Raw genomic sequence first — 21,199 nt, forward strand, 5'->3', positions numbered from 1 at the left:
AGGAGAGACTGACGGACTGGCACGAATTCCTCAGCGCTCCTCAGATTTCTTGAAATCACGGACCTCCTCTGCTCGCTTCCGTCCCGACAAACATTCAGACCAGCTCCCCTCCTCCGAGCAGACTTCCGAGCGGAGCAGCTTTTTTACCAAATGGTAACATTAAAAGTAGCATTTTCCGCAAGTTTTCTCTACCTGCTGAGGAACTGGTGTGGAAATGTTAAACTCTCCTCACCTTTCCCTCTTCGCTAAACCTGACTTTTTCTCTCTCTCTCTCTTTTTTTTTTTAAATGTCTAGATGTCTCGAAGTGTCGCCGTGCTCCTGCTGCTAGCCGTGGCTGTCTGCAACGCGGAGGTAAGTTTGGTTAAGACGGCTTTATATTTATACTCTGAAACTAAAATCATTTTCTTTGAAGGGTTTCAATTGAGTACCAAATGCTGCCTTACATCTGTACTAAACGCTTTCTAACCTTTCCTCACGAAGCTGTCCGTCTGGAGTAACATTAACACAGCAGCTTTGTTCACAAAGAGGAGCCAGAAAACATCTGGAAAGGGTCGGAGTCAGTCTGTTATCAGACACAACACGGTGCTGTGGTGAAATGTAGACATGTACGCCTGGGTTGCACTGAGCCTATAGCTTGTTACAGTTTTCATCTTCTTAAGGAGAACCAATTATGCCATTATTGTTGGCGCAATTATGAGCTTCATTGTGGAGCCAGTCAGGCTCACAGTTTAACTAAATTGCCTCTGAGACTGTTTCTTTCAATAGGGACATCATTCGTATTCCTAAAAATAGTCGCACATATAAGGCAGTTTGATAGGCAGGCATGTGTATGTATATTTGTAACCTGAAACAAACACTCACATTTTGCATCCTGCTGGACCACACACACACACACACACACACACACACACACACACACACACACACAATACTCTTCCTAGTCTCAGTTTTATTTTTTGTGGAGTTGTGAAGTTAACAGCACAGCAAAAGCTGCCAGAGTGACAGACAGCTGTGAAAAGACAAGCAGGGAGGGCTGGTGTTTGTGTATATCTCACAAGTCCTGCTGGCCTTGGAGTTTGATGGCCCTCATCATCAATATTGTAGGATGCTTCGGTGCAAAACGCTCTGCCGACTGGCAGCTGTCCTAATGGCATACAAACACCGTGTTTGGGTGGTCAGTCAGAGAGCATGTGTGTTTGTCTGGGTACTCAGGGGTGGTGAGTGTGTTCAAGGGTTGTGAGAATACTCACCTTATGGGTCTCGCACTGCAGCGCTAAGTAGCCCAACCTCTGAGTAAACACAGAGATAATGTGCTGTTAAATTAGCTGGCCTGATGGCACAGAGGGACGACCACCTCGATCTTCTCATCTAACTTTCCCAAAAATGTCAAACTATTCCTTTAAGAAATAGAAACACACACACACACACCAGGTGGTGGTTGATGGCCTCACCTTCACCGGACACAGCTGTTGAACACCTGGCTTTGTGTTGACTCCTCTGCTGCGCTGCACAACAGTTGCAGGCTGAGGAAATAAACAGGGGAATAGCTGTAGCCTAATTAGAGGATAGATTTTTAAACACTTGCAGCTACGACAGATGTGAAACACAAAGCTAAACCAATTGTCTGCTGCCTAGTCTGTCTTTATAGCTTCACGCAGATGGGCATTACTGTCTCAACATCACTCATAGCCTGACATGTAGGCCCTCCACGCTGACCTTCCACTGCTGCCCCTACCGTTGCCTGCTGGCTGGAAAATGTGCCATTGTGCGTGCCTTTATTGGATTCATGGCCGTGATCTGTGAGGTATGTCATGGTGAAGTCAGAGCACACAGTAGAGTGTGTTGAGCGTACCCACGAAGTTAATGGGGAGGCCTTAGAAAGGCATCTATTCTCCAAAGGTAATTACCCTGATAACATATGGCCTGTTGACTGGCCGTGGGAAGGGCCTGAACTGGCATTCCAGTGTGCTGTTTGAAGGAGGTCAACAAGTTGCAGCAAAGCTATCAGAGGAGTGGATCTCATGAGCCTACAGGGTGTGTATTTAGGTTATGTTTAGCTGAGGGGATGTGTGGTAGATTTACTGTATACACAGCGTAAAAGAGCTGGGAAGACTGAAAAAAACAGGATTCTCTGTGAATTGATGTGTTTATTTTCTGGCATGAGTGTAGGGGATTAAAATCTGGACCTGATTTATTATGAAGGAGAAAGGCTGTGTGCTTCCTGAGGTGAGAAATTGCAGCATTTGAAGACAAGCAGCTCAGAGATGTAGTGTGGCAGGGCGGCCTGGGTCGGGACTCTGTATGGAAAACTATATGTGTGTGTGTGTGTGTGTGTGCGCAAGGCTGGAAACGCGATATGCATCTTGTGAATAAAATGTTGAAGTCTTACTCAAACACACCGGGAGCTTGGTATGCAAAGGAGGTCGAGATGCAGGCATAGTGAAAGTCATAAGAGTTTGCAGCCCCGGGGGACGTGTGCGCACACACACTCGCATATAAGCAGAGAGAGAGAGAGAGTGTTTATATTTCAGTTTTTATGGCATGCAGTGTTATTGTATTATCCTGAATCATCCGCAGTGACGGGGTGGAATGACACAGCGGTTAATTTAGTTATCGGCACCGGCTCCGGATCTTGAAAAATACAGACGTCAAGAGGAGGTCAGCCCAACAAGGCAACCAGACAACCTCTCCTCTCCTCTCCTCTCCCCTCAGAGTTGAAAGGATAAAGAAGACATGTTGAAGAGAAGAAGAAAAAGGTTGTTCCCTTGTTGAGGCCCTCGATCTCTAGCAGACTGATTGAGTCACAGCCTCTTAGGCACCCCGCCATGGTGCCATGTTGCCATGTTGATGCCTGTTCTCTCTCATTCAAGGTGGGCTAAAAATATCTGCCCAGGTGGAGAGAACATGAGCATGAGGGGACACTGTGTCCTCTGTCTGTATCAGCCTGCTCTAATTACTGTAGCCCAACATCCAGTCATGAATCCTGCGCAGGGATTGTTGGGGGTGGTGAGATAGAGTGATATAAATCGGCAACTACTTTGATAATCGATTAATCGTTAAAGTGATTTTTCAAGCAAAAATGTCAAACACTTCCTTATTTTCAGTCTCCAAATTGTGAGGACTTGCTGTTTTTTTTGTCCTGTTTGATAGTGGTGGAAGAAGTGCTAAGTACTTAGTAATGTTTCTAATGTTTTTAGTAAGTACACAAGTATTAACAAGATGTATGGAAAGTATCAAAAGTGAAAGTATTTAGAATTCAGAAAAATGGCTCCTGTGAGTCTTATACTATCATAATATAATATTGGATTATTATTATTGATGCATTAAAGGAGCTGTATGTGACATTATCTGCCACTAAATGTCGCACTAGAGCTACAGCCCACCAGACTCCATTGAGAAATACAGTAATTTTACCTCGCAGATCAGCATTCATACTGGACAGATACAAAATAAAACTCGCCAAACCCATCTTTGTTAGTCTTGCCACTGTTCCAACAATCACCAACTCAGGTTTGGTCAAAATAAACCCTTAATTCACCAATTTAGATGTGAAAAGTCAGCCGCGAAACGGGGCGCGATGGCTGCAACGTAATCCTTTGGGACAAATTGCGCCTGTCCAAGTACGTCCACTAAAAGTGCTTGTTTTTGCTACTGACAGGCTCAGATTGTTATTCTAAGTGTCTGACAACATTATGGAAAGGATCCCTACAGAGACCTCTTTTGTTATAGGGTAAGATTCTTTTTGTTTAACCAGAAACAGCCGTTATAGCGCGCTCACTCCCAACAAGACTCCATTGATAAAAACAGTAATTTTACCTCGCTGATCATCTTAAAACACGCTTCATTCAAACTCTACAGAAACACAATAAAATTCACCAAAACCGTCTGTTCCAACATTCACCAAATCTGGTTTGATGGAGATAAATCCTTAATTAGATAAGAAAAGAAACAGATTAGACAAGTATTTTCATTATCGATGAATCTGCTGATTATTTTCTTGATTAATCGATTCATCTTTTTCTCTATAAATGTAAAAAATTAGCATTATTTACCCTCTACCAGAGCCCAAGGTGGCATCAAATAGCTTGTTTTATCTGACCAACAGTCCAAAACCCAAATATGTTCAGTTTACTGTAATACATGACAAAGAAAAGCAACAAACCCTCACGCTTGAGAAGCTGCAACCAGAAAATGTTTGGCATTTTTACTTGAAAAACAATTAATTGATTATCAAAATAGCTGCAGATTAATTTTCTGTCAATCAACGAATTGATTAATTGACTATTTGTTTTAGCTCTAATTAAATCCTGATTTATTTCTGATTTTTTTTAACTTGTGTTTATTTGTCAAAGTTGAACCGGGCATGTGAGAATGCATCTATGAACTATGGAGAAAATAAGATAAGAGACCCGCTCTGTGTCCCAGATTGAATTCTATGGATGTATCAAGATGGTCCCACTGACCGTCTGACATGATAAAGGTTGTGGTATCAGAGCAGATTTTAAATGGCTGCACACACTCTGCAAACACATCATGTAGTCTGAAAATCGTCCTTCTTCCATCTACAAACATGTTTCAGCAGTTAGCCCCAATACTGGCCTCAAAGAGGGAGCAGAGAAGAGGGCAGGGAATCTACTCATTCCTCTGGCCTGAGCCTAGCACCCTCCTCCCGCCTGAGCCTAGCACCCTCCTCCCACCCTCTCTCGCTCCCTTCCTCCCTCCTTTCCTGGCAGTGGAAAATTGCCAAGAACAGAGCAGGGGTGGGAGAGAGGGAAGAGAAAGGTGGCAAAATGGATGGAGACAAAAAGAGAGCAAAGGATTTGGAGAAAATTAGGACAGATTATTGGATCAAGAATAAGAGAAACATCGAAATTGAAAGAGATGACAGATTCTGTATTTATACAGAAAAGGATGACAAGAGAGAAATGTAGAGTAGAGGATCGGATGGATAAAGAAGTGGGATAGTTCTGTATAGGACTGACGTGGGTCAGGGGACACTTTTGTCCCAGCAATGTCAACAGGGTGCATAGGGGAGGGGAGGCCAAGAGTGGTGCTGTGTTCATAGCATTTTATGTTCTCTGGTGAGGTTTTAACTGCTAGCAGATGTGCCTCTGCCCAGGCCATGACTTATTTCCTGCCTTTCTTTAGACTCTCTTTCTCTCTTTTACTTTCTCTTTTTTCTCTCTCTTCCTTCCTCTCTCCTTTCTGTCTTTTTCTGTACATCTTTCTTCCTTTTGTTTCTTCTTCTTCTTGTTTCTGTCAGGGTATAGTTGTTACATTTCAGCTCTTGAACGACGGGGGCTGTTGGGTGTAAAATAAGAGGCTACAGACTGGGGTGACATCATCCTGTCCGTTGGTGCATTCCTTTCACACTGAATAAGAAACAGGGAGAAGAATAACAGGCAGATCAGTGTAAACTGGTCGTTACCAAGGGTCCCTTTGTTTCTGCAGGTTTAATCTCAGACCTGGCCCCCTAGAGAGTGTTTGAGACCACCCATAGAGCTCTTACAAAGAGCTCATATCTTTATAACACACTCAAATTAGTCTTACTTTGGCCTCATTATTCCAAGGTCACATCCTGCCCGTTCCACTATCAACTCATTCTCAAATAAATCCATCAAATACTAACTTATACTTTCTCAGTGGAGGCTTTACTGTATGTCTGATCTCAAGAGGCTGTCAAGCACAGAAGAAATGAGACTGAATCTGATTTGATATGTAAGAAGATACAGTTGAATAGATTCAGAAGGGAGAAAAGGCTAGAGATTTGAGAATGGAGGCATTTAAATTATTGAGGGCAAATGCAACAGAAAACCGATGATGATAGTCTGTTATGTTTTTCCCCTGTGAAATAAATTCCTTAAAGGAGGAAACTGGTTCATAGTTAGCGTACAGCGTGCGGAATAAGAGTGGTTTTCATTCTTCTTTGGCTGTGCTCCACTTCTCCTCTGGTAAAGGCCTGGTTAGAGGGAAAGAGAAGTGAGAGGGAGGTCTTTATGGGCAGAAGCAGAATACAAGCTGTTCAGTTTGTGCCCTCACTGTCCTTTTCGCTCCTGGCATGAGCCCACATCTCATGAAGCTGACGAGTGTTGGACAACCTAGAACTGGAGAGACAACACAGGGGGAAAGCGGAAAATGCTGGAGAGGGGGAGAGCAGGGGCCACCTCTCTGACCTAAATACTGAGGCTCAAGAACGCTGTCAGACCCCAGCTGAGGCACAACATAGCTCAGGAATGTTCCCCCCTACCGCCTGATTCTGTCTCTTGTCTACATCCCTCATTTTCACATCTTTTTCTCACTCCATTATTCCATCTCCTTGTGATTAAAAACAGGCTTGTAAAACACTGGGTTGCATATTGAGGTTGCGAGGGAGAAGTTTCCTTGCTGTGAGCGCATTTGTCCGTCCATCTGTCAGTCTGAGGCTCTCTGTTGTGCTAGGGAAGTACATTATGTAGGGAATGGAGTCGTTGGTATGAAACAAATAATATTAGTGTTCTGCTTTCAGTCGCATGAAGTTTCACACACATGACTCCTTAAAAATCAAAATACAGTATGTTTACTCAAAGGAGACATGCTTATTCTTTTTCTTGCCAAGTGTTAGATGCGGACATCGACCCCACAGTCTTGTCTGTACGCTAAATATGAAGCAACAACCAGCAGCCAGTTAGCTTAACGTAAAGATTGGTAACAAGGGGAAACAGCAAGCTGGCTCTGTCCAAAGGCAACAAAATCCACAAGATCAGCACCACTAAAGTGTAAACTACAAGTTGTGATTTTACGTGCTGTTTTATGTGACACATAACGTCCCTTAAAACTACTGCTTGTCGTTTTTTACTCTTTGGTTTTTGTACGTACCTTTGTACAGAACCAGGCTAGCTGTTTTCTTCCATTTCCAGTCTCTATGCTAAGCTAAGCTAACCTGCTGCTAGCTGTAGCTTCATGTGTATTATAGAGTGGTACTGATCTTCTCGTCACTCTCTGCAAGGAAGTGAAAATTTTTATCTCCCAAATATGTTGAACTATTCCTTTCATGCCTTCTGTACATAAGATCCCGATAGTTCTAAAGACAACCATATGCAATAAAATATTCAGTATTACAATTCTGTTTTAAGCACAAAGTTTTGCTGATTATAAATGCCAGCTAAAAAGTCTCTAAATAGAGTCAGATTGATGCCTTCAGGACACAGCTGTAAGCTTTAATGCCTGCCTTGACTTGACTGCCTCATCTGTTCATGTCAGCATCATTGTTATAACTCCCTAATGAGTTCTGAAATATAACTGAAAGATGAATTACTGTGAGTTTTAGGGAGGAAGCTGTCAAATAAAACATCTGAGGAGTTTTTAGGTCTTGTAATCATGTACCCTTTTTGTTTTTCTCAATTCAACAGTCATTATTTCGGCAGTATTTTTCCAGTAGTATCGAATTAAAACATGATTAACTGCTTCCATTCAGATTGTTGTTTTTTATTCAGATTTGTTTTTGCTGTGACAAAGTCCGGGGGCAAAGCAGGTCTGAGAATAAAATCAAGAGCCTTTTTTCTTGGGTGGCATACAGACTGGGACTATATACTAGTAACCAGAATGAAGAAACATTTCATTACTTGTCCATCTTCTTGCACCCTTCTGGGACGATTTCATTTTAATATTTCAAGTTGTCAAATAGCATAATATTTTATTCATAAAAACTTACCAGAGTTACTGTACCTTAGGGGAAAAAGGAAAATGTTTTGTCAAATGTTTGTATCTTTTACACTGAGGTGCCAGCTTACTAGATACATCTAGCTACATCCAATAAATCCAATACAATATCCCTGCAACAAATCCTATCTTTATGAAGCTTATCATATTCAGTTATTGTTGAAACTGATGCAACTCAAGCTGAACCACCTTTCACCTTTTTGTAATGCAGTGCACTTCAACAGCATCAGAAGATTTAACCTCTACAATGAGCATAGCTCTGAATCAACATCTCTCTAACTCGGTCTCAACAAAAGCTCAATATGAAAAAGATTTAATGTCGAGTTGTTGTATTGAATTGCATTAAATGAAGCTCTGCGTGCCCAATAAACTGATTCGGCTGATTAAACTGATCTTGATTGCTATAGAAAGTCATATTGTTGTATAATTCATTAACGGAAATGTTAAATTCAGTATTTAATACATTTATTTTTTCAAGGAACTTTCATTATGCTGTTTGTCACTAGGCATATCCATAGCAGGGTGTTTACAATCCGTAAAATCGATGATTTCTATGATAATGAGGGGCAGGGTGCATTGTGGAAATGGATTCACGTTGGCTGTAAAGTGACACCCACAGGAGAGAAGCACTGACTGGCCTGCTAGATCAATGGAGCATCACCGAGATACACACTCACAAACAGATGTATGCACAAAACACAAAAGGCGGATAGGCTTCATTACTCATACTGTTGTGTGTATGGACAGATGCAGAAAGACATGCAGATAGATGTTCTTATGTGTTATTTATGTGTTAGTGGGTGCAGATTTAGCCTAGCTGCTGCTGCACTGCCGGCATCCTTATCAGCTATGGAAAATGAAAAAGGCTTTTACATTTTGACAACTGAAGTGAGAATACATTGCCCTTTAACTCTAGTCTGCCTCAGGATGGAGCCATTCAACACGTGGCAGGGGAGAAATTGACTTCAGAGCGAGCACAACCCCGCCTCTCCTTTTGTATCTTCATCATCTACCTTTTTCTTAATAGTCAGACTCTCTGCACAGCTTCCTCCTTTTATTCTTTCTCTCTCTGCTCACTTATTTTCCTCCTCCGACTTTCATCTAGCTCTGCAAAGCAGGTTTCGGCTCACTGGCATGTCTCTTTGCAGCCGTAAAAGGGCATGGCACTGGGAATAAGATGACAAGACAAAGAGAATTACAGCAGCGGACAAATTAAAGTACACTAGACTTGAATTGAGAGGCACCACTCAGAGATAGGAAGATGGAAATTATGCACTGAGGGTTTTGAGAAATATCACTTAAATCTTCCTAAAACCTTTAAATAATTTTAAGCTCCTGACGAACAGATTGAAACAGAAAAAGATGGAAGAAAAATGGGCAGGAGTCGAGGAAAACTAGCTGTGAAATGTGTATATACAATCAGTTTTAGGCTCGAGGTGGCTTATGTATTAAGGCCTTAATCTGTTAGGATTCACCAGTCACTTATTAGAGCTCTGTGGGCTCCAGTGATTAGTTTTAAATGGGAGTGAAGGAAATAAGACAGCATTTGTTGGCTGCAATGAAAAATCATTTAAGTAGGACACCCACAGTGGGTGTGTTTGTTTTGTTTGTGCTGAATTTGTACATTTTTCTAATGTCTCTGATAGTGATTGGGTTAATGAGTGTGTTTACATGTGCTCTAGTATCCTTGTTACGGTGGGGTTCGTGGAGAATCCTGGTTATGTCAATAACTCCATATATTGGTTTTGAGAAAGCTCAATATGCTATCTTTTACTATGATTATCCAGTTTTCTGATCACTGTATGCCATGTGTGCAGGAGTGTTCTCAACTCGAATTTCATAGTAGTTAGACAATAAAACAAAAAGATATAATGGTAACTGATGCAATGATGATGATCTACACACTAAAATAAAATTACATTTTAAAATTGGTCATCTTAAAGGTAGAGTTTGACATTTTGGTAAATACACTTAAACACGTTCTTGCCAAGAGTTAGATGAGAAGATCGATACCACTCATGACTGTACAGTAAATATAAAGCTACTAAATAGTAAATATTAGCTTAGCTTAGCATAAAGACTGGAAATAAGGGCAAACGGCTGGTTTGGCTCTGTCCAAAGGTAACAAAATCTGCCTACCAGCACCTCTAAAACTCACTGCAGTCACTGTGCAGTCACCAGGAAACCAGCAGAGAAGGAAGGAAGGAAGTCACTGCTCCTGCAAAGAAATAGTGCAGCACATGCTATAAGATGCTATAAAAATGAGGTATAAGTAGTGAGCTGCAGAGGTATTGGTAGATTTTTTTTTACCTTTGGGCAGAGCCAGGCTAGTTGTTTCCCCTTGTTTCCAGTCTTTATGCTAAGCTAAGCTAACTTGTTGATTGTTGGCTTTAGCTTCATATTTAGCGTACACATCACAGAGGTATCAATCTTCTCATCTAACTTTAGGTAATCTTAATCACCTAAAACATACCTTTTACATTTCTGTACTGCAATTTCTTGTTACTTATTAGCCATATACATCGACACCAGTAGCAAAGATTTAATAGCTAATATCCACTAATATATCAGCTTGGCCAATTTATTGGTCTAGCTCTAGTCATGTATACAAGGAGATGAATAACCAGTTTTCTCTAGGTTCCATGTCCTTAACTAAGATCAAAAGTAGGATAAGACTCAAAACAAGGATACTACATGTAACTGTACTCAATGATGGTGGATGTAATGGATCACGTCTTCCCACTACTGTTCATGATGGCTACATGCAGGCATGATTTATGACCACATAAGGCAGTCTCACGTCCCTGGTTTGTTGAATGTTGGTTGGGTGACATTACAGTCGCTTTGTCCATAGTTTTCTACAGTCTGTGTCAATTATAATAGCTGAACAACGCACTCTGCTGTGATCTCATTATGGGGCTTGGTTCCATTTGCCTGTTTTGATCGACACTTATGTGATCTTGCCACAACAGGAGCCTTTACATGCTCTCACCATAGCAACAATCCACTTTAATCAGCTGAAAAAAGAGCTATGTGCCTCTGTATTCATTAGCTAAATGTCAGGGATCCTCTGCTGATTACACTAGGAGAGAGATGGACAGACAGAGCTCTACATTTATACCAGGTTCATCTAAGGAGGCCATCCATTATTCATGTTCTCATTGGAGGTTTCTACAGGTTTCAACAGGCTTCTAGCCCATCTGTGTCTAACAAACGGAATTGTCCAACATGCTCAAAGCCACAGGGATTGCTTTGAAGTTTTTCCATGACCTCAACGTTGGAGTGCAAGTGTATGTGTGTGTGTGTGTGTGTGTGTGTGTGTCTTTAAATCGTGCATAGAAATGAAATGAAAACCCACAATTCTTTTCCTCTCACCACTTTGGGGTTAAAGCAACTAGACTGTGAAGCGTGCATGTGACTGCATCCAGCTTGTTATATTCTATCATTAGTGACTGAATGAGAGTTTGGTGACAAGAATCCAGCTTCATTTTAACCTACATACCAGAACCTGGACGCACAAACACACACAGCAGCTTGGAAGCCAGCTCACGTGCGCTCATACACAGGAGACCAACTTTCTGTCTCGCTCTTACAGGAAACAGCAGCTTTAAGGGGGAGGAGGGAAGTCTAGAGAACAGGGAGGAGAAAAGATTTCACAGAGCATGGGAATGGGCCCAAAGGAAAACACAGCTCAGACTCCAGATGTGGAAACACCCTGTACACACACACAAACTCACACACACACACATACAAAAACACACAGATAGGGAAAGGAGGAGGTAATGAGGGTCATAAAGAAGCTCTTGGAGCTCCGCTTGGCGTCTTGTGATTGGTTGGTTTGTAGCTCCAGTGAACTAATTCTTTTGGCAAATACACCGGCAATCTTCTACAACAAACAAACAAAAGATAAAGAAACAAAGGCATGAAAGTGTCAACAAGAGAAAATGAGACTGACTAAATGTACTAGAAGAGAAAATTTTGAGTGGTTTTCATTCTGTCTTCATTCTTTGTTCCCATAACACTCACACACAGATAATACTGTTGTTAACATCCCAGCTGTTTAATCTGCAGCATTGCCTTGTTTAATCTACACTAAAAACATATCATCTTCACTACTTCAGTTCTTTTCTAAGTGGTCAGCTGTCAGCTGAGTCTGGCCATCGTTGACATGGCAACTATACTGGTAAGCATAAGTGACCAGAGACCTAAATAAGTGTGCAGACACTAAAACATAAACTAGGTCCAGATCTGAATCAATCTGAATCAGATCTGCTGATTGAGAGATTGTTGTCATATTTATTTGGAAAATATCTAAATCATGCCCAGGAATATTAGGACTTTGTACAAGGATTAAATGTGCAAAATTTAAAGTGAGTCAGAATCATGACCACAAAGTTATGGCCAATTGAATTTATCATGTTGGCGAGGTAGCGCCACCTAGAGGGGAAATTCCATCAAACTTTGCAGTCTTTTAAATTAAATGGTGTGTTCAAGAAGCAGCTTAGGTTAAATAGGCCACACTTACAGTTGGATTTGGGGTTAACCAAATATGTAAGTTATAAAATAAGTAAGTAAAATAATAACACAAAACAAGTTTGAATATCTATGGATAGATATGTGTTAGACCGAGGTATTCAGGGGAAGAATAACTTTGTATTTCACAGTTTCACAGAGTTATAAGACAAAGCATGCAGTTCTTTATTAATGGCAACAGAAAACCAGACTAAGCATTCGTCCTTTGCCCTTGGCCTGACTTTCCACTGAATATCTTTGAAATCTGTGAAGTAGTTTTTGAGATATCTTGCTGACTAACAAACAGAAAAAAAGTAGTACTAAATCAGTGTGCCTTTATTTTGGATGTCATCAGGGAAGAGATTCTATACTGTCAATGCAGTGAAGCGGAAACAGTCTCTTTAGGTCTGTGACAGATTTGGCAACAGCGCCGCCCTGTGTGTGAAATCTGTGGAAACCAATAGTATTTCTAAAGTACCAACAATGTGTTTCCTTTCTTTCAGGAGTTGCAGAGCAAGAGCAAAGTGTGTGCCAATGTGTTCTGTGGGGCTGGCAGGGAGTGCGCTGTTACAGAGAAGGGGGAGCCAAGCTGTCTGTGTATAGAGGTGAGTGTTGGGTGACCAAGTGACTTTACTTCGACACAACAAAGGAGTAGTGTAGTAATGTAAGAAAATGAGAAAAAAAAGACTTGTGAGATAAAATGTTCCCCTGCTTGTCACTGTCTCCCTCTCTCTTTCCAGAGCTGTAAGCCCCACAAGAGGTCAGTGTGTGGCAGCAATGGTAAGACCTACAGGAATCACTGTGAGCTCCACAGGGATGCTTGTCTGACTGGCTTGAAGATCCAGGTGGCCCACGATGGACACTGCCAGGGTACGAGCACCAGCACATGACACCACAACACAAGATCTCACCACAGGGTCCATTAGTAGCTGTTTTGGAGCTTTCTATTGTATCACACAATCTTCCTGAGCAGATGGAGTTTGCCCAGTTATCATAGAATTGTAGACGTTAAAATGTCCTTTTCCTTTAACAACTTCTCGTCCATGTTGGCTTAAAAGTTGAGATTGAAAGTTCCTTATTAACCTTGGTGATAGTATCATCAACTGTTGTTTCCAAAGTGACTTTTACAATCCCAGTAAATTAAATCCCCAAGTGTGGTTAAGTCCATAATAATATTATCATTAATAATTAAAGAGATGTTCTTATCAAGGGCAATAAAGTGTTCTGATAGTCAGGGGTACTTTGTCTAGAGGAGGTGCCAAATCTGAACAGAATGGAAGACTAGAGGGCCTCTCTTAGAAACCATATGCCTACAATTTTACATTGATCAAAACCAGTGCTCTCTTTTATCCAAATTTAAAATACTTCACTGCTTAGAACGCAATGGAATAATTTTTATGTAAGATAATATGAGACCAGGGACTGCTGTGGCACTAAAAAACGAGTTGGGAGCCGGCCATGACTGAATTAATGTCACTGGCAGTGGAAAAAAATGAATTTTGTAATGCATTTGACCAAGAAATTGTATTTACTGTATATCAGCCAGTATAATAAGGTCAGTATTGACACCAATCCTGCATATCAGATCGGTGAATCCCTATTCCTAAGTTTTCTGTTGTGGGGAGTCAGGGTGGAAGGTCAAATATTATAGTCTAACTTTGTTATTGCTTGAGTATTTCAGTGTTGGCCCAATATGGACAGTAAGCTCTTAAGTTTGTTATCCCACCTGGACTTTCTCCTGACCGTAAACCATAGTGCAATCATTTTTCATCAGACCGCACTTAAAGTATTAGATTGGGAATCTCAAATTCTCACTAGACTTTGATTTTTAATAGGTGTGAGGTAGAGTGGGAAAAAGCCAGTTTTGCTCCCTGCTGTGCTGATAATACTGTATATAGTTAGTTGGACTGATTAGTGTGTGATCTCTGAACTAGCCCATATTCATGGAACTGATATGTGAGATGAGGTGACCGGGTTGATAGTCAACCATGTAAGGACATCCGCACGTCACTGATACAGTCTGCCGTTCCATTCACACTCCTGGCCTTGACTTATCTATTAATGCATCTAATGTAAGCGTCTTATCTTAAGTGAACTTTCACTGCGCACACTTGACGATGTCGCAGTCTTTGTAACCTGCTGGCCTGAACATTGATCAGAGCTGTGGCAGAAAAGGTAGTCCAGAAAAAAAAGTTATGTCACACTGTCCTCTTTACAGACCTTTGGCCAAGTGCTCATTGACAGCCAAGTTTATCTCCATTAATCTGATTCAAGTCAACGCTGTTCAATTGATTTGTTTTGCCTCAAATGTTATACTCTTTCTCTCTTTTTTTAATCACCTTTAGAGAAGAAAACAGAACAGGCAGCTGCCAGCCCAGGTCAGTTTGTGTGTGTGTGTGTGTGTGTGTGTGTGTGTGTGTGTGTGTGTGTGTGTGCACGCTTGGTCATATTGTTGCCGAGTTTTGGAGATATCGGCCGTAGAGATGTCTGCCTTTTTTGAATATAATGGGACTATATGGCACTCGGCTTGTAGTGCTCAAAGCACCAAAAAAAAAAAAACATTTGAAAAACTCAACAGCAATGTCTCTTTCCAGAAATCATGACCAGCTTACTCAAGATAATCCACAGATTTGTTGTGAGCAGTTTCATGTAGGAACTATTTTCTTTCTACCGATAGTTCCTACATGAAACTGCTCACAGCAAAAATTATTGATTATGGGGTGAACAGTCCCTTTTAAAGTGTTTACAATTTTAATGAGATAAGAAAAAACTCCAAATATAAATAGTTTTCATTGGTGTTCACTTTAACCACATAAATTCAGGTTTATTCTTAGATTTAGGTCATGTGGTAAGATGTGGCTTTTATATTTGTACAGTAACTATTTTATGATCTAATGGAAAGGACATAATGAACATACTGACATAAGGACAGGGGTCAATCATGAAATAGGTTTCAAGATAGATTTTATGTTTTGGATTATTTATTAATGCTGTTTACCTATGGAAATGCTCCCACCCCTGCAGTGGTATGCTATGCTGCTGACCGCAATGAGCTGAGGAGTCGTGTGATCCAGTGGCTGCAGACTGAGGTTGTCCCAGACGGCTGGTTTGTCAAGGGATCCAACTTCTCTGACATCCTGCTCAAATACTTCAAGGTGGGCTTAATTTCTCTGTTAGACTGCAGAAAGACAGAATGGGCCTTAGTCTCTATTAGTGCACACAATTGCTCCTACAGCATTCTTTTTACCCCAGTTTATTTATCCGTGTGGGCCTCTTCCAACCACCCTGATCCTTAAAGCTTCTCACTGTGTCTAATTATTCATGTGACAGACCAGGCATGTCAGCTGATGGTTTTAATTCAGTTTAAAGAGGATCTCTGTCCTGCAGGGGGAGGACCCCTGCCACTATAGCAGCAGTATTTATTTCTCTGGTCTTTCCCATCATAAAAATACACTGCACATTTTTAGAGTGTACTTACCGCTAACTTTATATAGCATCTCATGAATGTTTTCAGTTCATCTGTCTTCCACAAACACACCACATAGTCATATAATGGGTCTTTAATAATCTGAAAGGTCCACCACCATTAATGCCAAACTATTTCAAAAGGCTTTGTTAAGTTGCCATGCAGAGACAGTATTACAGATCCTGTAGGTTAACAAGCAGTTCTAATGTTAATTCAATGTGAGCAATGAATTCATATTAAGATGTATGCCAAAAATGACTATATGAATAGAATTGTTCATGCTCTTACACCCATATCTGCTCCTAAAATATGACAAAAATAAATACATGCTCTAAGTACAGCCGGTGCTTGAGGTGCTCATGTCAAATTGATATTATTTAACAACAGAGTTACGGGATGATTGTCATGGCAACTGGTGTACTCTTGGTATTTTTTGTGGCAGTGATTGCGAATTTACTGGCAGCTTGGACTGACCTGTCTCTCAGAAACACCAATGGTTTCTTTCAGAGTAATAATTTCAGTACACACATGACACAGATTGATCTAAATATAGTGTGACCCCTGAAGATGTAATGTTTGTATCAGGCAGTCTAAAAGTTCAGTATGAAAATTTAGCCTTATTGTTCATATTCCACTGTACATAGGCATTAACTGTGCCTTTCCTGTGTCTGTCCATGTTCCTGCAGTCATATGACAATGGTGATTCTCAGCTGGACTCCTCAGAGCTGCTCAAATTCATCCAGCAAAATGACTCAGTTGTGGAGTTGCAGTCCTACGCAGACCAGGAGAGCAACAAGCTGCTGAGGTCAGTGTGTTTGTTTGTGGGTTTGCATGCTTACACAAGTGTGTATGAGGTCAGGGTGGAGGAAAAAATGGCTACTGTTTGCATTCTATGTTTTGCCCCTATTTCACTTCCCTTCAAACTCTGTGAACACTTTCTTCTGTGGTAATGCTTGCACATACAGATCCATATCTATGTGCTGTGGTGCTATTTTAAGCTAGGCAGTGTAAGTCAGTGAACCCTATCTAGCCAGTGCAAACTTTACTGAAGGCCTCCTGTGGGAGCCCGCCGTTACATAAACACCTGTGCTCTGTGGAGTAAGACACTCTTAATTAATTGTAATTTCTACAGTATGCTTATTTTTTTTCTGTAATGTTCTGTTGTCACTGTATGAAGCAGCTAAAATATATATGGAGTATAATATATGTTTGTGCTTCCCAGGAGTCTGTGTGTTGATGCCCTCATTGAGCTCTCTGATGAGAACGCCGACTGGAAGCTGAGCTTTGATGAGTTCCTCAACTGCCTGAAGCCTGGCTTCAATCCACCAGAGAAGAGTGAGCTTAAAGTGATAGTTTGTATACTCTGACATAATGTCACATAAAGTTACACACCGGTAGATACAGTATATGGATGCATTGACATAAGCAGCCAATCCTTACACCCAGCAAACTGTGGAAATGAGCCTTCTCCTTCAGCCTTTCCTGAATAGTAGAGACACAGTCAGAGTTTTGTGGTAGTCATTTCTGCTCAGTCATGTGATGACGATATATATAGGATAAAGTTCACAGGAAGCGCAGAGAAAAACATTCACTACGGAGCACTGAACCCTGGAGATTCACCAGACTTAAGGACACACACACACAAACACACACACATACACATACACACAGAATTTTGAAATTCCAGTTTACCACATATACAGGGTTCCTTTTTTATTTTTTAAATCTTAGACAAATCTCTTAGCGAGGGTGTTGGCAGATTTGCTGACTTTTCATTAGTAAGATAAAACTAGCCAAAGGCATGCGACTTTAAAATTAAGGCTACTGGATGAATTATGTGGCATTTTGAAATGCTGACAAGTCTTGGTCATGGAAATTGATTACAGTGTAATGATGTTTCTATTATCATTCTGCTACAGCCTATTATCTGTGGTCTTGGCTGAATAGTTTGTCATTCTGCAGAATGTGCCTTGGAGGATGAGACATATGAGGATGGAGCAGAGACCCAGGTAGAGTGTAACCGCTGTGTTTGTGCATGCGGCAACTGGGTCTGCACTGCTATGACCTGCACTGGTAAGTTAAAATACTGGAGGTTATCTTTATTCTATTGATTCTTTTGATAATTTTAATCAACTCACAGATTAAGACAAATGCCCTGTGACCATTTAGACTATTTTGTTGTCTGTCCAGACAAAACAGCAGCTGTGGATGAGTCAGCAGATGCTGGGGCAGAGATGACTGAGGAGGAGTGGAACCTCCGTGTGGCTGAGCTCAACAAGCACCAGGTCAGTCTTTGCAATCTGAAAAACCTAAATACAATAAAAATTGTAATGTAATCATTCATATCAATATCAAGATAAATCAAGCGCATCCCAGAATTTCTCTACAGAACAGGACAAATAACCTGGCCATAGTCACAACTTTTAAAGTGCATTTTAAAGCTCCATCACTGCCCACAGTTCATAGGATTCCACTTATAAGGCACATGAAATATCGCTGACATGAGCCAAAACCCAAGTGTCTGCTTTCAGATTCCTGCAGGATATATATAACCTTTGATTACTTCCAATGTGTTTCTAGATAAAGAGCATTTGAAATCAAACTGCTCAGCCAGCACAAAGTAATTCACAGAGGAACTGGTAGGTGTACATTTTTATGTGACTGTGTACCAACCTAACACAGCTCAGTGAGCCGGGGTATCAGCAGCTTTATGACTCCTGGCATGAAAAGTGAAACAATAAATCAAAAGCTGTGAAATAAAGAAATGTTTTCCAAATTAGATCAATAAAACTATGAAATGGCCGTGGATATGAAAGATGGGCGGATGGCAGAAAAAAAGAGCCAAGTGATGAACATTTTCCTTTTTATTATAGATTGTAGAAGGGTAGGGATGTCCTCAACTAAAATTTTGTGTGGGTGATTCAGAATCATCAAGCTATATAGTTAGTTGTTCCTAAGAGTGAATATCAAGTAGCTTACTATACATTGCTGGAATTAGGAAAGACCGTCTTAAAAGAGAACTCCACCAATTTTACACATCAAAGTCACTTAACAGGTCTTGGGGAGTACTACTGCACATGTAAAAAAAGGTTGTATTTAGCTATTTGTGGTTCCAGGCGAGGGAGCTGTGCAAAGTCTGACAAACTGCCTCAAGTGATGTCACTTGAGTCAGTGTTATTTGGGTATAAAAGTCTGAAAATGAAACAAATCTGGGGGTGTGGAGTTAGAAAGAAGTGAGCTTACCAGACCTCTGTAGCCCGCTCCTCATCTATGCTTCTGGCTAGCGGCTCAAGGCTACACTAGCATAACACACTTGAATTTCAGACTGAACTGTCGCGGTCGAGTTGCATTGTGGGTAATGTAGGCGCCAGGTTTTGACCAAAAAAACGATATCTCTGGTTCTGCTGCATCAATTTTGATATTTTTTTCAACTGTCCATCGTGAGTCTAACAATGTTATAGAAATTAATTTAAGTACTCTTAAATGATTAAGTACTCTCTAATTACATAGCCTATTATGAGGTAGAACAATGATAGAAACACTTTGCTACAAAAAAAGGGCTTGGTATTACTGTCAGTTCACACATAGCATAATGCGTATGAGAGCATGAGGCTCACAAGGTCTAGGGCTCTGGCTTGAGGCCATGGCTGAGTCAGCAAGGTCATGTACTCTGTACTCCAGAAGGGCAGCTTATAATGCCACGGTAAACAATGTGGTTCTGTGGGTACAAGTTTGGTGTGACCAGCTGTGCGCTAAATTCAATCATGAGGACATTGCTTCAAAATACAGTGTTGCTTTTAATGAATAAAGTATTAAAGTGATATGTGTACTTCCAAACATGTTAAGAAAAAAATCAAAAAAAGCTTATAGATGTTCATACAAATATGTACTCCCATCATTTATTCATTATGTTAAATTATACACTATATCTTACTTTTCTGTCAAATCTTTTCATTGTTTTAAATACAGGAAACAGTTGAGAAGATGAAGACCAGCACAAAGGAGGCCTAAATAAGTACGCAATGAAGGAGAGGATGCACGTCATTACCCTTCATCCATACTTGATTTACCTTGCGGCCATGTGTTGTTATTAAACTGACTTTTTCATGTTTCTTTGCTATGTTAATTATTATACATTTTTTACAATGTTTAAGTGTTTGTGTTGATGTTTGTTAGATTCAGGGGCAATCAAAGAGTATTATAGGATTCCCTCGTGATCAGTACTGTCATATTTGATTGTATTACTGCGCCTCTACACTAGCCCTGGGGCTACACTTTTTACTACAATCCTTATATTTTTACAGTTACTATGAAAAAAACTGTCAAGCTGTCACTGTTTTGGAATATGGAAGTCATTTTTTGAGACGGTAGTGAGGTTGGGAGCTTAGAGAATCCACCTGTTGAAATGAGGGAGCTGTGTCAGTACAGAGAAAGCTGACTACTTGACACCTGGTGCAGCATGTTTCTCCACACCCTCATCGGTTTTACAGTCAGCAGGTTGGTTAAAGAAGCTGGAATAAGTGGGTAAAGCTACTAGTGATTTTGATGCCATTTAGAACTGCCACAGTAGGCCACTACTTGACCAATGCACTTCTCTTTCTTTCTCCCTAGCTCTCTTAGGCTTTAGTTTATCACAAGCCTGAAATTTGTTTGTATCTTACTGCTAAAGAAATAATTTTGCTGCAAATTTGCTTCTATGTACAGTATGTTATTGGCTTGAGTTGAAACTCATCTTGTTCCCATGTTATGCTCAGGCAAGTCTTCTCTGGCGCTTTTCGGTTAAACATTTCACTGTCTGTGTCTTACATTTCTGAGACAAAGACATAGTGGTCCAGCTTTCGGTGTGGATCAGCACAACTGCACCCAGGTGAGACCTGACCTGAATATAGCGTGGTGAAAACTGAAACCAAAGTCTTGATGAAATGTTTGAATGATGATTCTCCAGGTAAAACATTACTCTGGACCCAGCAACAACACTATACCTGTGCTTTCAAAATCACTCTAACAGAAGGACTAGCCTCACTGTCAGCTAAAGTAGCTTAGATGCATCACTAACTGGGTGCGTATAAATTGTGTGTGTGTGTGTGCGTGATTGTGTGTATTATTAAAGTGTGATGCTGAGAGTAGTTTGGCTTGTTAATTGTGTTTATTTGTTAAAATCCTGTATCAAAATTGGGAGATTTGACAATAAAAATCAGTGCCTTAGACCTGCAAACAGTATAGGTCTCTACCTTTGCCTGCACGTAGGCTATTATGCCACGTGGCATAGCAAGAATGAGTGTGCTTTGCTGAAGTTTAGCAGTTAACTAGTGCTTTGTGACTCCATCCCTGATCAATGTCTGTGTGAAAGTTGCATTACTAGGTTCAAGCTAAATCTTTATATAACACTAAAAGTGCAGAGACTGTAAGGAATCTGTATGAATGCAAATAAAGTCCATACACCACAACACAGCTTTGTCACTTTGTATGTGTGTGTGCTTTCATCTGCCAAATTTCAATTTCAAATATTGTGAGTGAAAGAA

General features: G+C 40.6%; 1 protein-coding gene across 1 annotated transcript; it reads left to right on the forward strand.

Annotated features, from left to right (window-relative positions):
* On the forward strand, positions 1-21,126 carry LOC122886144 (follistatin-related protein 1-like). The gene is made up of 11 exons (XM_044218132.1): positions 1-153; positions 296-352; positions 12,715-12,816; positions 12,952-13,081; positions 14,557-14,589; positions 15,236-15,366; positions 16,364-16,482; positions 16,900-17,012; positions 17,640-17,750; positions 17,868-17,962; positions 19,647-21,126. The coding sequence occupies exons 1-11, from the start codon at positions 151-153 to the stop codon at positions 19,686-19,688; spliced, it is 936 nt and encodes a 311-aa protein (XP_044074067.1). The 5' UTR covers positions 1-150; the 3' UTR covers positions 19,689-21,126.
* The last annotated feature ends 73 nt before the right edge of the window (positions 21,127-21,199 follow it).

The sequence above is a fragment of the Siniperca chuatsi genome, linkage group LG12 (genome assembly GCF_020085105.1).
Source record: "Siniperca chuatsi isolate FFG_IHB_CAS linkage group LG12, ASM2008510v1, whole genome shotgun sequence".
Taxonomy (NCBI): Eukaryota; Metazoa; Chordata; class Actinopteri; order Centrarchiformes; family Sinipercidae; genus Siniperca; species Siniperca chuatsi.

Coding starts and splice junctions, on each gene's coding strand:
- LOC122886144 (XM_044218132.1), top strand. Junction 16,483..16,899: donor GAGAGCAACAAGCTGCTGAG/GTCAGTGTGTTT, acceptor TGTGCTTCCCAG/GAGTCTGTGTGTTGATGCCC. Junction 17,963..19,646: donor CTGAGCTCAACAAGCACCAG/GTCAGTCTTTGC, acceptor TTTTAAATACAG/GAAACAGTTGAGAAGATGAA.